The 16,000-nt window shown below is 40.7% G+C and overlaps 1 protein-coding gene across 1 annotated transcript; it reads right to left on the bottom strand.

Annotated features, from left to right (window-relative positions):
* Positions 1-273: 273 nt before the first annotated feature.
* On the bottom strand, positions 274-13,716 carry LOC108717477 (galactose-3-O-sulfotransferase 4-like). The gene is made up of 4 exons (XM_041564135.1): positions 13,688-13,716; positions 7,216-7,311; positions 2,422-2,776; positions 274-1,314 (listed from the first exon to the last, which is right to left on the bottom strand). The coding sequence occupies exons 1-4, from the start codon at positions 13,714-13,716 to the stop codon at positions 508-510; spliced, it is 1,287 nt and encodes a 428-aa protein (XP_041420069.1). The 3' UTR covers positions 274-507.
* Between the last annotated feature and the right edge of the window lie 2,284 nt (positions 13,717-16,000).

The raw sequence follows: 16,000 nt of genomic DNA, 5'->3' as shown, positions 1-16,000 counted from the left end.
AACCAACCCACTTTGGGTAGACTGTGGACCTACCTTTCTGTGTAACAATGAACTATTCCTTAACAAAAAAAAACAATTAGAGATTAAACGAATACATACTTTTTATAATACAGACTCATGCCCAAAAAAATCCACTGAATTGAATTCCAGCCCCCATTTTTATATTCAAATTTGTGTTCAGTTGTCCCAATCTTTACAGTCACATTGGATTTTGGAAGACTGAGATGTGGCCAAACTGGGAACCCTATACCACTTAAAGCATTTCTATGAGACACAAATGAAATGATCTCAGCAGCTGTTACCCAATGAAATGTGTCTTTTTACTAGAATTTCTGGTTTGATTCTGAGGCCCAACCCTACAACCACAACTGGAATTACATCAAAGGGCTCAGCAGGCTCTGTGCACTGCACTTCTCTTTTTGGTTAGTTCTTCTGGAAGGATATGGTCAGGAATCACGTACGAATATAGTTCCTTAAAATGATAACAAGTATTCACTTCAATTTGTGTTACTTTTGCTTTCTAAATTGAATTATCTTTGAGTTTCTGGAACTAAATTTAGACTTTCTCTGCTTGGCCCATAATAAATTTGTGTACTGTATTTCTGGGGTCACCATTCGCTGGCAAAGGAGCTGCTCAGCCTTTCCTAAGCCAGAGTTCAGGTTATAACTGAGAATTTTTGCTTTGCCAGACTGGTATGGTATTAAAGATTTGTCCTGGATCTTGTTCATCTCTACTGTATTCTTTAGGCATATTTTAGCAACTTGTGTTCTTCTTTTCTGAAGCTCTTCCACCTCACGCTGCATCCGTTCCCTTCCAAACTTCTCCACTCGATTCCAGAAGGAATTGTTGAAGTAAATGTACAACTGCCAGTCCAGCTGGTTCCAACTTTTTATCTTTCCTTGTGTCTCTTGAGAAATAGCCAGTTTAGTGCTGTTAGTTCTCATGTTTAGGGCAAATGAAAGCACGTCATCAAGTGTCCAGCACAGGGCATCTTTAAGCAGCACCAAAGACTCATCAAAGTACTCCGTGATTAATACAAGGTCGTATATGGCTTCCACCATTCTCCCAGCCCGCTGAAAGTGCTTTGGGGATTCTTTCCCGTTGTGATCGAAGCCCAGGTCAAAAGTCATAATATTCCTGGCATAGCTGTTGCCTTTGTAGTAATAAGATGTTTTGTTGAGGAAATCTTCCAGGCTTTTGGCTGTAATAAAGGAGGCGGTAGATTTGTAATAAGAGAAGGACGATTCCATGAGAGACACCGGATTTCGTAAAATGGTGAAATAAAATGTATTACTGGGCATCACCTTTTCCACCTACAGAAACAAAACATAAAATTGGATACTTGGTGTGATTATGATTTTGCTCTTATAATAGAAGTTTCCGTTGCCTTAAATGTAACTTTATTTCAGATTATTACTTTATCTGCTATAGTACTGGACCTTATCTGGAGATATGTACCCTCTGGTTGGTCATAACTTTCAATATCTCCTGGAAGCTCCTCTGGAATGACTTACACTGTTAGGAGATGTGTCCCATCATATTGAATGGACTTTGCTGCATTTAGGGCTATTCCACACGGGGAGATAGCGACGCGTTTGCGGTCGCGGCGACAAAGCGCCGCGACAGTCGCCGCGACCGGCGCAGGCGACAGTTTTGTATGGGCGCCTATGTAAAAACGCCTGTGCTAACCACACGAGGCGATGCGCTTTTCAACAGTCGCCTGAAAATGCCTCGCCAGGCTTTTTCAGGCGACTGTTGAAAAGCGCATCGCCTCGTGTGGTTAGCACAGGCGTTTTTACATAGGCGCCCATACAAAACTGTCGCCTGCGCCGGTCGCGGCGACTGTCGCGGCGCTTTGTCGCCGCGACCGCAAACGCGTCGCTATCTCCCCGTGTGGACTAGCCCTTAAGGAGGAGTGCTGCATGCTTGCCATTAAGGGCGCACAGGGCGAGTCAGGGAGATTAGTCGCCTGGTGGGGTGGCACTCGGATCGATTTGTTTACCAAAGTCGCTCAAAGTTTCCTCGTAAAGCAACTTCGGAAACCTAAACGCTCCGAGTGCTATCCTGCCGGCAATTTTCATTTTAGCCGGGGGAAGTCAGGGGACCCTAGGGTAATGTTACACACTGCTATTTCGGGAGATTAGTCGCCCAGCAACAAATCACTTCTTCTTCGGCCCTTAGGGGTGAAGGGTATTAACTGTAGTTTGATGTATAGAGTGATTTTCTGAGAAACTTTGTAATTGGTTTTCATTTTTTATTATTTGTGTTTTTTGCGTGCTGTGTGATGCCACCAATAGGAACATGAAGATATAAAGATTTAGGGGGGCATCTAGCCTAATACTTCTGTTAATAATTAGACTATTTTCTTAAAAGGTCCCATCCAAGTTGTGCCAATAGCCCCCATGTCCATAGAGACATACCTCAGTGAGCAGGAACCTCATGTGATGACACATAATCTCATAGGTCTTGTTGCTCTTTGCTGAGAATCCATCCACTAATGCGGCAGTGAAATATTTTGGGTAGAAGAAATGTGATTTAGTTTGTAAGGGCAAGGCAAACGTCAGGTTGTGAAATTCTCCATAGCGGAACAGTATGTTCATGATGGTGCTGCCGGCAGTCTTGTGGGTTTTTAGAAAAAAGATGTTGGTTTGGGCCTTACAGGAGTCGGTCCCTCTGTCTTTATTCTCACTATTCGGATGCTCTCCCCTGCTTGCACTTGTAGGGTACAGAATGGGCACATACTGGGTCATGAGGGGATCCCATTGCTCAATCCTCCTATTCAAAAAAATATATTGTGCAAAGTGAAATGTCTAGAAGGCTTTATCTTATCAATAACACGTGATAGAGGTGGCACCCATAGAACAGCACCCTACACTTACTCATTCATGCACATTCCAAGTACTCAACTGAAAATACTCTGCTGATGACTGTACAGCATTCACGTATATAAGACAGTTGGCTATATAGAGGCTCACCCTGCTGATTTCATTGTTCTTGCTAATGCCTTTATTGACTACAGGTATGGAAGCTCTTATCCAGAATGCTCAGAACATGGGGTTTTCCAGATAAGGGATCTTCCCATAATCTGATCAATCTGTGGGATTGGGTTGGAGGGGGTGAGATCAAGGGGGCTGTAAAAAGGTGCAGCTCCAGGCTTTGTTTGTTTTTTTAATGTCAGGTAAAATTTATTGAACAAATCTTGCATCATAACTTGACACCCCAATTGCTGAAATACCTCTGTTAGACCAAGTTTTCATATTGCCCATGTGCCACAATATGAATATTATTCCAAAGGGGGGTACAGGGGTCTGTGTGCTGTTCTCTAGTTATTTGTAGTTTGGCTTTCCACATTTGGTATATATTGCGCAGAATGGGGTGGGCGGGTGCTCCAGCACACCGTGGTTTTTACCCAGTACTTCCAGCCCAGTCTGACCCTAACATTAAAGGGCATGTAAAGGCAAAAAATAAATCCCATTTTTACTTTTTTTAATGAAAAAGAAACCTATCTCCAATATACTTTAATTTTAAAATGTGTACAGTTTTTATAAGAAACCTGACTGTATGCAGTGAAATTCTCCCCTTTTACTGCTGTGGATAGGAATCATCAGACAGTCCCTAACTTCTCTGCAGGGAAACAATCATACTTATGTACAGCAGGGGGAGCTGTGCTTGTTTCCCTGTAGAGCAGTCAGCGACTGTTTAGAGATTTGTATTAGATTTTATTTTTGCCTTTACATCCCCTTTACTGTTTCCAACTCCAGCTGCAGGGACAAAGATCATGGAGCCAGATTTAAACAGATAAACTGGGATTCTATTTGGAGGATTATTTTGCTGCAGCCACTGGTTCTGCAGAGTTGGAGAAAGTTTGTATTAAACAATACAAAAAGTATAAAATCCATATTAAATTACATGACAACACAGGACCCAAGCATGTGCACAGTCTTAGTCTTGCAAAGATGTTTAACAAAGTTACAAGATGGTGACCCCCTGTAGCCAACTTTGAAAGCATAAATTATTTGTTTGATTAGGCTTGTGGTGCAGTAAGTTCATGTTTATATTTAGTATACAAAATACAGCATTTCTAGCCTTATTCTATTTTAGACTTTACTTCCCCTTTAAAGGAATAGTTTAGTGTGAAAATAAAAACTGTGTAAATAGACAGGCTGTGCAAAATAAAAAATGTTTCTAATATAGTTAGTTAGCCAAAAGTGTAATATATAAAGGCTGGAGTGACTGGATGTCTAATAAAACAGCCAGAATCCAACTTCCTGCTTTTCAGCTCTATAACTCTGAGTTAGTCAGTGACTTGAAGGGGGGCACATGGGACATTTCTGTTCAGTGAGTTTGTAATTGATCCTCAGCATTCAGCTCAGATTCAAAAGCAACAGAAATGACCCATGTGGCCCCCCCTCAAGTCTCTGATTGGTTACTGTCTGGTAGCCAGGGCAACCAGTCAGTGTAAACCAAGAGAGCTGAAAAGCAGGAAGTAGTGCTCTGACTGACTTGTTATACATGAAATCACTCCAGCCTTTATACATTACATTTTTGGCTAACTAACTATATGAGAAACATTTTTTATATTGCACAGCCTATCTATTTACCCAGTTTTTATTTTTACACTGAACAATTCCTTTAAGTCTACTAAAACACCATTTAAACATTCCAGTAGGATTGTTTTTCCTCCAATAAGTATCATTTATATCTTAGTTTGTTAAACTAAACTATTTTGTTAAACATTTAATTATTTGATTAAAATGAGAGATGACCTTCCCTTAATTCAGAACCTTCTGGATAATGTGAAAAATAAATCAGTGTAAAATGTGGGAATGTAAAATCATTATTTTATCGTATTTGTAGCTGCTGCTGAAGTGAATCTACCAGCATCCCGACAGCCTCAGCTGTTATATATATATATATATATTTATATATATATGCTACAAATTCAACAACAGGTAGAAGGCTTCAAGCTGGATATCCTTGATTTAGAAGGGATCCCCAGCATTGCCAGGAGGGCCCTTATATTGCCCCTGCGTGCCTATTAAACTATACGTCTACAACAACTTAGATAAATATGCTTGTTTGTAGCATTTTAAATTGCATTACAGGGGCTTTTAAGGTTTGGGCCAGTGGTACAGATAAGGACATATGGGCCTCAAAGCAAAATTTGCAGAGGTCTCACCTAGGGTTGCCACCTGGCCGGTATTTTACTGGCCTGGCCGGTAAAAATGATGCTTGATGCCAATGTTATTAATAGGAAAAAAAGGCAAGAATATAGGAAGGCTGGTATTTTTTTTCCAGAAAAGATGGCAACCCTAGTCTCACCCTTACACCATGCTTGCAGCCCTCCTAGCAGGTCCCTTTGGGAAGGCCTTAGTACAGTCCCAGCCCTGTACTCTCATAGTCTCGTCCAGGGATCCCCAACCTTTTGAACCCGTGAGCAACATTCAGACGTAAAAGGAGTTGGGGAGCAACACAAGCATGAAAAATGTTCTTGGGTGCCAAATAAGTGCTGTGATTGGCCATTTGGTAGCCCTTATGTGAATTGTCAACCTACATTGAGGCTCTGTTTGGCAGTGCACCTGGTTTTTATACAATAAAACTTGCACCAAGCCTGGAATTGAAAATAAGCACCTGCTTTGAGGTCATTGGGAGCAACATCCAAGGGGTTGGAGAGCAACATGTTGCTCACGAGCTACTGGTCAGGGATTACTGGTCTAGTCATACATATTTTGGCCTAAGCCTTACTTGTACGTTTGTTTAAGGGAAAGTTTCTAGTATTGTAACTTATGTAAGGTACATACTTGGGGTAACAGATCTCCCCAAACCATCAGGGCTCTTAAACAAGTGTGTTTCCCCTTGTGTTCCTCTGTGCTGACTCTTTCCAATTAACTTCTACTGTTCTGCAGGATGAAGCATGATGGGAACTGTAGTACAGCAACCACAAGGAAAGCATGTCTAAAGCTGGCCATAGACATGCAGCTATATCTTCAATATCGGACGAACGATCACGGGGTGCAATTTCCCGACCTGCCACTAACCATTCAGATCAAATAAAGTAGTAAAAGAACAGATCAGCCGATGTTCTGCCCCTGACAGCAATCGTACGATAGTTATGTCCGACAAAAGTAGATGACAGTCTCCCACTGATATTGTCAGATAGACAATACCTGCAGAGGATTATCACTAGCTGACAGAAATCTTCTAAACTGTCGATCGTCTGTACAACCGATCGACGTGGCATGAAAAATGACGGGACGCTCCACACACAAAATAGCATGAAACAAAGATTAGTATTATTAAACCTTTACGTCTATGGCCAACTTTAGATTTGACTGACGTAGTGGTAGTAAGGATGATCCTCACTGGAGAAATCTCTTGCATCAGTAATTAAACTTGAGGTGTCTACTTTGGAGAATTAAGGAGCAAATAAAAGATTTAGAGAAGGCCTATGTCCCCTTTAAAGGCTGAAATACTAATTAGGATTGGTCCGTGTCAGGCAGAGACCTAGTGGTTAAAGGAAAACTATGACCACCGAACAATGTAGGTCTCTATAAAAAGATATTGCAGAAAACAGCTCATGTGTAAAACCTGCTTCATGTAAATAAATCTCATAATTATATACTTTTTTAGTAGTATGTGCCATTGGGTAATCATAAATAGAAAATGTTGTTGCTTAAATATTCATTTTGGGGGTATAGTTTTCCTATAATGCCAAGAGTCAAACAGGATCTTGGGAGGGTGAATTCCAAACAGCCACATTGTTGTTGAAACTGGACATTGTGACAGTGGATCTTGACAGCCAAAATTGTTCCATCTTGGGTCACCTTTTGCCCCACACTCGGGTTATAGCCTTGTTTAATTGGCTCGAAGTCCCAGTGTCGTAATGGCCCACCGGGATACCAGGAAAACTCCTGGTGGGCCCAGATATCAGTGGGCCCTCTTGCTTCTAACCATTTAGCATATATTATGGTCATCCCCTATTTCTTTATGGGAAACAAATGCTTAATAGAAGAATATATTAAGTAGATATAAAAGACTAGGATAATAAAGAGGTTAAGTGGGAATAATAGTTTGGAAAGTGAGTCCATGGTCTAAGGTGGGCCCACAGTCTAAGGTTTTCTGGTGGGCCCCAGGCATCCCAGTCCGACACTGCGAAGGCCCCTCATCTCTTACTCTGACCCTGGTGCCCATTTTCAGTAGCCCTCGTCACTCACCTCTTCTTTTTACTGACATCCAGAATTTGTAATGTGGTAAATACAACCCCAGTGACAATCAGAGCAACACAAAGCAGCTTCAGGCAAACAGTGCTCCTGAAAACACAACACAAACAGGGTTCATTGCCTCAATATACATAAACCTTTCTCTTTTCTTCTCTGTTTTTAACTAAGGTTTTTACCTCTTCTAGAATAAAAACATTGACAAACACTAAAAAGAAATTGGTATTTATTTCTATTTAGAGGGCTGCCTTCTATAATCAATGGTCAAACCTCCCAACTGTCCCGTTTTTAGAGGGACAGTCCCTCTTTTGACAGCTCAACCCGCAGTCCCTCGTTTGTACTGGAAAGTCCAGATTTTCTCTGCACTGAACAGCCAGAAAAAGAAACAATGTTCTTAACTTAATTGGCTTTGGCAGAGAGCCCAGACCAACCTCAGTTGCAGATGAGATACTTTTGTAACAATTTTGAGATAAGCAAATAAGTAATTGTAACAATATAAGATAACAGGTCTCTTTGGAGAAGTTAGACTCACAGCTTAAAGGGCAATTCACCTTCATTAGCAAAACTGTAATTACTGAAGAAAAGCACAGAAATATGCTCAAACTTTAACCTGCCAAATTTTGTAAAATGAACATGGTAATTAGGGGGTGTTGCCGCAAAAATGGACGCGGTCAAAAATTTGCCGCACTGCTTCAATAAAAAAATTCAAGTTCAATACATTATCAAAAAAAGATGGAGGTGAGTTTCTGTTTTTCACTTGAAGATAATCTCTAAGATCCAATGAAGAAAACTGTGGGAGTAATCTAATATTTGAGTGGATAATATTCCTAATGTTTGACTGAATACTTTTCCATAGCAGTCTAATCACATAACCAAATGTAATGAAAAATATCTACTTTTTGTTCTTTGCATTTTGGACAAAATATGCTTTAGGAGAATCCGACAGGGTCACTGCTCCAATGAGAAGAGTTGAAAAATGTGCGTCTGACGGTACCGCCAAATAGTTTACCAGCTGCTCCTGGTACCTTTAAGAGCTGAATTTCAGTTTTTTCACTAGTGTTGCAGCCTCCCCTGGAACCCACATAGGACAGATAAGCAGGTGAAGGGGGTGCTGATCAGTGGGAATGACATGATTTCTGCCTCGCCAATGTTCACAGAACAGTATCAGTGTGTGACTCATTAGATGCAAATCGGTTTTGTGTTGTGTAAAGGAAGACACACGCTCAGATTCAGGGAGATTAGTCGCCCAGTGACAAATCTCCTCTTCTTCAGGACGACTAATCTCGACGAACTGCCTCCCCGCCGGCTAGAATGTAAATCGCCGGCCGGTTGGCACTCGGAACGCTTCATTTTCCGAAGTCGCCCAAAGTTTCCTCATTTGGCAACTTTGGACGACTTTGGAAAACAAATCGATCAGGGTGCCATCCCGCCGGCGATTTACATTGTAAGCGGTGGAAAGGCAGGGGTAGGCAGTTTGGGGAGAGTTAGTTTCCCAGAAGAAGAGGAAATTTGTCGCCAGGTGACTAATCTCCCCGAATCCATGTGTCTCTGCCTTATAGGTTTATGCACTCGCAGGCCAGACAGTTGTCATTTGGAAATGCTGACTGCCATTAATTGTGTCCACACAATTGGCATATACCAAATAAGTAAACTTTATTTCTAAAATTACTCTAAACAAGCCCCTAGAGTAACATACCTTCCTCCCTGCATTCAGATTTATTTTGATTCTCTGTTACAGCCAGTTCAACTGTAGCTCTTTTAGTTACTTCCATGTCTAGCAGGAAGCACCACCCCTTTTGCTTTCTAAGCACTCCTCTATCTGACTATGAAAACCTCAAAGAGGCGCCTGCTGGACATGCTCACTGCCTCTGCTCTAATGGAAATCAATCAGGCATGCACACTAGGCACCTCTTTTTCATAGTCAGAGAGAGACATGGACTGCTTAGAAAGCAAAATTGGAGGAGCTTCACACTAGACAAGGAATTAAATAAAAAGAGCTGCAGTTGAACTGGCTATAATAGAGAAATAAAATAAATCTAAATCCAGGGGAAAAGGTATGTTATTAACTGTTTAGAGTAATTTTAGGTTTATATAAAGGTCTATATAAATACACTAGTAAACCCTCAAAGTAAAGCTGCTCTGAGTCCTCTGTCAAAAGAAACACCACATTTCTTTCCTTCTATTGTGTACACATGGGCTTCTGTATCAGACTTCCTGTTTTCAGCATAAACCTACAGGGCAAGGGCTTGAGCATGCTCAGTTTGCTCCTCTCCACCTCCCTTTTCCCCCTCCCTCCTGTAATCTGAGCCCAGAGCTATGAGAGGGCAGGGAGAGACTCAGGCAGGAAGTGATGTCACACCAAGCTAATATGGCAGCTGCTATCCTAAACAAACAGCGAGCACTTTTAGAGCTGCTTACTCAGGTATGGTAAAGCATTCTGCAGAATAAATATAGTGTTATAGCTTGCACTATTGTGGCTAATCTATTGGCAATAAACTGCTTTGGTAGCTTTCCTTCTCCTTTAAGACAGTGTGAAATCACAAACAACACTGATTATTCAGAATGGTAACATACGTGTATTGCTCAGGCGGGTAATGCTATAAGCTGCTATGCAGCAGTTACACGGGTAGGTCTGCAATGTTACCTTGGCATGTACATTTCCTTGTACTGAATAAATTATCTGATTAAGTTCAGATTAACCTTAAGTAGCTGGGACTGTGTGACTTTTTATACCAGTTAACAAAGTCAGCCATAAATATCAGGGAAGTGTTTGTTCTCTGTTGGAAAGGAGAGAGACACAAACTCATTACGTGCTGTACATTTCTGTGCTGAGTATCGAAAGCTAGAAGAGCTTGTTTACTAACATAGGTACTAAATTGCACGGGTGCAGTTGCCGTTGGCAACCAATCACCACTTAACGTTAGGCAGTCTGTTACATGTTAGAGCGAAGATCTGATTGGTTGCTATGGGTGGCTTCACAGTTGGAATTTAGCAGCTATGTACGTAAATCAGTCCCAGCATCTCAAATGTGAGGATTGAGTAAATTGAGTCCTATGAAGCAAATAAGGGTCCAATAGATTTAGGGTTGCCACCTTTTCTGGAAAAAAATACAGGCCTTCCTATATTCTTGCCATTTTTTTCTATTAATAACATTGGCATCAAGCATCATTTTTACCGGCCAGGCCGGTAAAATACTGGCCAGATGGCAACCCTAAATACATTCAGTGCCCTATGTTCCATGCCTTGTGCATCTCTCCTAAAATAATTTCTTTCCTAGTCTCAAAAGTCTCTATGATGTTTAGACAAGGTTTCCTTGTTTTACATTATAGTCATTTCCATTGATAACCCTCAGCACTGATCAACAGTGTGTTTACAGTAGGGATGCACAGAATCCACTATTTGGGATTTGGCCGAATCCCCGAATCCTTGTCGAATGATTCGGCCGAATACCGAACCAAATCCGAATCCTAATTTGTATATGCAAATTTGGGTCAAGAAAGGAAAAAGTGGAAAAAAATTTGCTACGAAAAGTCACCTGATTTCCCTACCGCCCCTAATTTACATATGTAAATTAGGATTTGGATTCAGTTCAGCCAGGCACAAGGATTCAACTGAATCCTGGCCAAATCCTGAACCGAATCCTGGATTCGGTGCATCCCTAGTTTACAGTGTACTTTCAAAGTAAAATGGTTCAATGGAATATGAGGACGGGTTACTTAAGGACTGTGCCCTAGCAAATAAGCAACAAAATAGGAAACTCATGACACACTCTAACTTGTTTATTGAAACTAAAAAGCTTTACAAAATTTCAAAAGCCATCACAAAAAAATCCATGTGTATTTCAACCGTCTGGTCTGGAACCAAGGGGTTTTTATAAGGAGAAAAAGCTAAAGGCATAAAGAACATCAGTTAAAAATTGCCATTTGTACAGTCATGTCCAAAATATTGATACTTGCACCAGAACACTGTTGTGTATATTTACACTGTGTACTTCTTCTGTTTGCAACACACAAAACAACTGGGAACAAATGTCTAAATCTTCTATAATTCCAAACAGCAGTCTTAAAATGGACAGCATGCTGCCCAGTTGCATTTGAAAAGGTGCTAATTGCCAGCGCTTCAGGGCTAGCACACACACTTCTGCAGCGGCTTGAGCTCGAAATTGCTAGGACCCTGCGGTGCGACGGTGCCGGGCGATCGGACCCTGTGTCATGAAGAGGCCTCGGGTGCCGAAGACAGGAATCCGGCCCTGACAAGAGTTGGCCTTAGACGCACAGATAATATCATACAAAACAAATTTTCGTACGATATTCGGTGCGTGTATGGTGGGAAAAGAGACGACCGATATTGGCAGAAGACTTGGAAATCTGTTTGTTCATTGATCGGGCTGGATGGAAAATTTTGATCAGGTGCCTTTGAAGGTATCCAAACATCGGCCATTGTTAGTGCTGATTTATCAGATACAGGTAGAATTCTATTGTTTCAACCTGATGATTCAGCTCTACACGTGTGTATTGAAACTATGATCTTACTTGGAAAGATTGTAATTGTTACGTCTATGGCCACCTTAAGTTCTTTGTGTATGCCCATCCCAAAATATTTTGTCAAGTCTTTGACCTTGGACTGCATTAAACAATAGCAAGTGTTCCGGGGCAATTAATCTTAACTTAATCTTTGTTGTTTCTGGCAGGCCTGCTGAGTGCTTTATGAGCAGATTTTTCTCCTAATATGGCCACCCAAGGCAGGGAATATTAGGCTAATTCGATCATTCGGCCCTAGGGCCAAACGATTGCATTACAACAATGTGATACGGGTGCAGAAAGGAAAATGACTGTATCATCTACCCGATAAGTTCCTTGATCACAGGGAAAATCAAACCTGCCAATCAGTCAATCAACATCGATCAATATCTGGCTGATTTTTGACCAGATGTCCATTTTCTTTCTTTTTAAGATTCCAAGAAATTAAGTAAAATATAAACTTCTAATATGATGAATTTTGTAACAAGAGTGCCACCTGCTGGTCCGTTTTCCTACTCTGATCCCATCAGCAGAAGAAGAGAATTGTTCTGATGTTGTTCTCTTTAGGAAAGAGTTTAGACACATCAGACTTTTATCTTGTCTTTCCAGTGCAGAGCAACATCAGAACTGTTCTCTTGCTTTCTATTTACAGGTTTTGCCGACCAGATCACAGTGTGAAAACTGACCAGCATGTGGCGCTGTTGTTATAAAATTAGCAATATACATTTTTCATGACTTGATGCTGATCTTCATCATCAGACATAGATTTGTGTACAGTTAGCCCAATCAAACTGGAATGCTGAGAAAAGTCTATTATAACCAAAAAACAAACATGGTAATTTCCCCCAGTTTGCTTTTTGCACATTGCCCAGCATAATTACCAACTCCGTTTTAGTGATGGGCAAATTTACGCATTTTGCGCCGGCGAATAAATGTGAGAACATTTTTTCTTTTTTTAATAAACAATTTCAATGCCGGCGTCAATTAACAGATGCCCATTAAATTGAATGCGCGTCAAATGTCGCCAGCATCATAATTGTCATCAGCGACAATTTTGACACCAATGAATTGACAAAGGGGTCTAAATTGACGTTTCACGAATTTCGCAGGAAATTTGATCATTTCATGGCAAAATGAAACAAGACAAATTCACCCATTACTAGCCCCTTTGTCTGCAAGAGTCCTGTTTCATATTATACTTATGCATCTTTAGATTGTAAGCTTTTGGGAGCAAGGCCCTCTGATCCTATATTTACTTTGTAGTCCTTGTTTGTTAAGTTATTGTAAGATTCCTGTTTGTTATAAATGAATGTAAGCTCTACATAACTTGCTGGAGATACAGGGAGTCCTTGACAGACAGAGGCTATTACAGTAATGTACTGTGGTTTGCTTGGCCTTTATTAGCATTTAGCTTTAATAAACCACCTGTCCCAGAGGTGTGTAAGCAGCATGAATAAATAATCACAAGCAGTTAATCTGCGTTTGAGTGCTCTCCTCTCTTGTAAGCTTTTTAGTGGATATTCTGGGATGATTGGTACATCTCTGTGAGAGGATCGATGCATGAAAATTAAAAAAGGATTGCCAGGCAGAGCGCAAATCTACACAGCTTCTACCTGTCCCAGAGGGCCCTGCTCCCAAAAGCTTACAATCTAAAGATGTAAAAGTATAATATGAAACAGGAATCTTGCAGACAAAGGGGCTAGTGGTGGGTGAATTTGTCCCATTTCGGTTTGGCATGAAATTCGCAAATTTCACGAAAAATCCGCGAAAAGTTTGCGAAACGAGAATTTATGTAATACTGTATAGATCTAGAAAACTCCCATATTACACATAACACCAAAATATGTTGAATTTATGGCATGTCCTCATTGAATGACAGGACCCTGTTCTTGGAGAATGATGTTGTGCTGCTGGGAGGGTCAGTTAAAGAGATCTGGTTTTGTACTTACCTGCAGACACTCCTGCTTTTCCACATCATTGTCACAAAGTAATTGTTTCCCAGTTCTTCCCTGTTACTTTAATCAGCTGTCTGTCCTTAAACGTTCTCTGTATTAATGGCGATTTTTCTCTTTCTTACGTTATTTATCCTTATTGTCACAAGATATAAAAAAATGTTTAAGACTCCTCCCCTTCATCTCACCTGTTCCAAAGATCTATCAGTAGAGCGAGTATGAATAGAAATACGACATTGCACCATTATATTCTCCTGTTTAGCACACAGCTCAGTATGATGTTCTACCAGACAAAACTATAGTCTCCCAACCTGCACATCAAACTTCATTTTATTTGCTTGGGACATAATTATGTTCTTTTTGCCAGCACATTGTTCTCCATCACATTATCACGGGAAGCATACAATACAACTTTATATTCTTTCCCACAATATCTAATATGGCACTTTATTGTCTCAGACAAATGTCTTTCACAATATAAAGTGCAGAATTTTATTATTCCTGCTTGGATATGATTTGCTATTTAATTCACTGAGTCTACATATACAGTATAACCGAATAACACTGTGGCCTAAGCAGAAAGTGTTGAATTACACGGTGCTAGTCAGTTTATTATGCAGCATGCCCTGTGCAAGCACTCACTATGCTCTCCATGCCTTTGTGAATATTATTCCACTAACAAGTTTTGTCCTATTGACAAAGCCAGTGCATGTGCGCAGTGTGTGTAAGTACAGATGAGTGTCCCTGCCTAGAGTCCAAGAGCTTGCACTTGCTGACTGGTGCACTTCACTTTTGATCTGAGCTTCAGGAACTGTTTCAGCAGAAGTCTTCTAAGGTTTCGATCCCTGTTTTCAGTCCAGCATTTTGTCCCCTTTAGCTAAAAACAAGAGTTCAGACATATTAAGCCATTGCTGTGATGCAGTACAATATAGTAAATTAGCAGAATTCACCTTCAACATTCTACAGACTGGAAACCTCTTCACTACTCCGAGTGGTTTAACTATAGAGGAGGCAGAAGCCGTGGCTGCTGGGGGCTCCAAGTATGATTCCTCTGGGACCCGCAGGGGTGACTGCAGGTCATGTGAAACACACAGTAAATAACACAGGTCATCCACAACTTTTTGCACTTCTAGCTAGCATTTTTTTTTTTATAATCTCTTTTATTTTTCAAAAATAGATACATTGACAGAGGATAACGTAAATATCTTTTCCAGTATAGTCTAGCTAGCATTTTATAGGACCTTCTATGCCTTCAGTTTAAGCCACATTATATATTGTTTATTATAATAAGCCAAAGAGACTGTCAGTAACACTTTAAAAGGAGTTTGTTTTAAATATAAATTATTATTTCATATTTATATCAGGTCAACAGAAGGCTTTACAGAGATTATACATCCTTCACACCAATCCCTGCCCCAGTGGAGTTTGCAATCTCCCTATCACATTCACACACCCACAGTATGGACAGATGGTAAGGTTGCTGCCCATAGGAAGTAGCTTTCTCCAGGGAAATGGAGGTTGGGAAAGCATCTTACTCTAGGTTTGCAATGAACCAATTCAGGCTGTTTTTTAGCAGTTCCAACACAGGGGATGCAAAGTACAGACAGTACAGTATCCGGACAGCCCGGATTTTGGAAGGGCTGTTCGGGTGAAAAGTGCATGTCTGGATTTCCATATTAGAAAATCCAGGCAGGGCATTGAAATAAATGATAAGGCGATTATCCAATCACTGATCACCAGGCCATCAGCCCCACCCAACATCTTCCACCCCTCCCCCAATGTCATTGGTCGGCCCCCCAGCCGGCATGATGGGCATGATGACATCATAGGATGGCACAATGATGTCAGTGGAGTTATGACACCAGCACGGAGTATTGCCTCACTTAGATGCAACTGGCTGGATTTCTGTCAAGTTTTTTAATACTGAGATATCCAGTTCAAAACCACACTGGGAAGCAATGCTATCTCTTTCTATATTCTGTCTGATGAGTTAGCCCAATCCTTTAATTACAGGTATGTGATCTATTATATCCAGAAAGCTCTGATATAGAGCAAAGCTAATTAAGAAAAAAAAACTTATTTTTCATTGATTTGTATTTTTTTAGTTTCTGTAATAGAAAAAAAAAATAACTGCACTTGATAATAACTAATTCATATTGGCCAGGTTATTGTTCGGGTTTCACAAGGCTGAAAACAGAACAGAAACAGGAGACCCAAACAGGCCTTAGAAAAACCAAACATTTCGGCTCAAAACCAAACAGGTAGCGACCCTCGGTGGAACATCAGGCTTCTAACATCAATATATTTTAC

This window comes from Xenopus laevis, chromosome 5S (assembly GCF_017654675.1).
Source record: "Xenopus laevis strain J_2021 chromosome 5S, Xenopus_laevis_v10.1, whole genome shotgun sequence".
NCBI lineage: Eukaryota > Metazoa > Chordata > Amphibia > Anura > Pipidae > Xenopus > Xenopus laevis.
Note: the sequence above shows the minus strand (reverse complement) of the source record. Positions and strands in the feature narration are given on the sequence as shown.

What these genes read in the sequence shown, in the direction of transcription:
- LOC108717477 (XM_041564135.1), bottom strand. Translation starts at nt 13,716, where the DNA reads ATGATGTGGAAAAGCAGGAGTGTCTGCAG. An exon ending in AAAAGCAGGAGTGTCTGCAG is followed by an intron (nt 7,312 to 13,687) that starts GTAAGTACAAAA and finishes TTGTGTTTTCAG; the next exon opens with GAGCACTGTTTGCCTGAAGC. An exon ending in GATGTCAGTAAAAAGAAGAG is followed by an intron (nt 2,777 to 7,215) that starts GTGAGTGACGAG and finishes TTTTTTGAATAG; the next exon opens with GAGGATTGAGCAATGGGATC.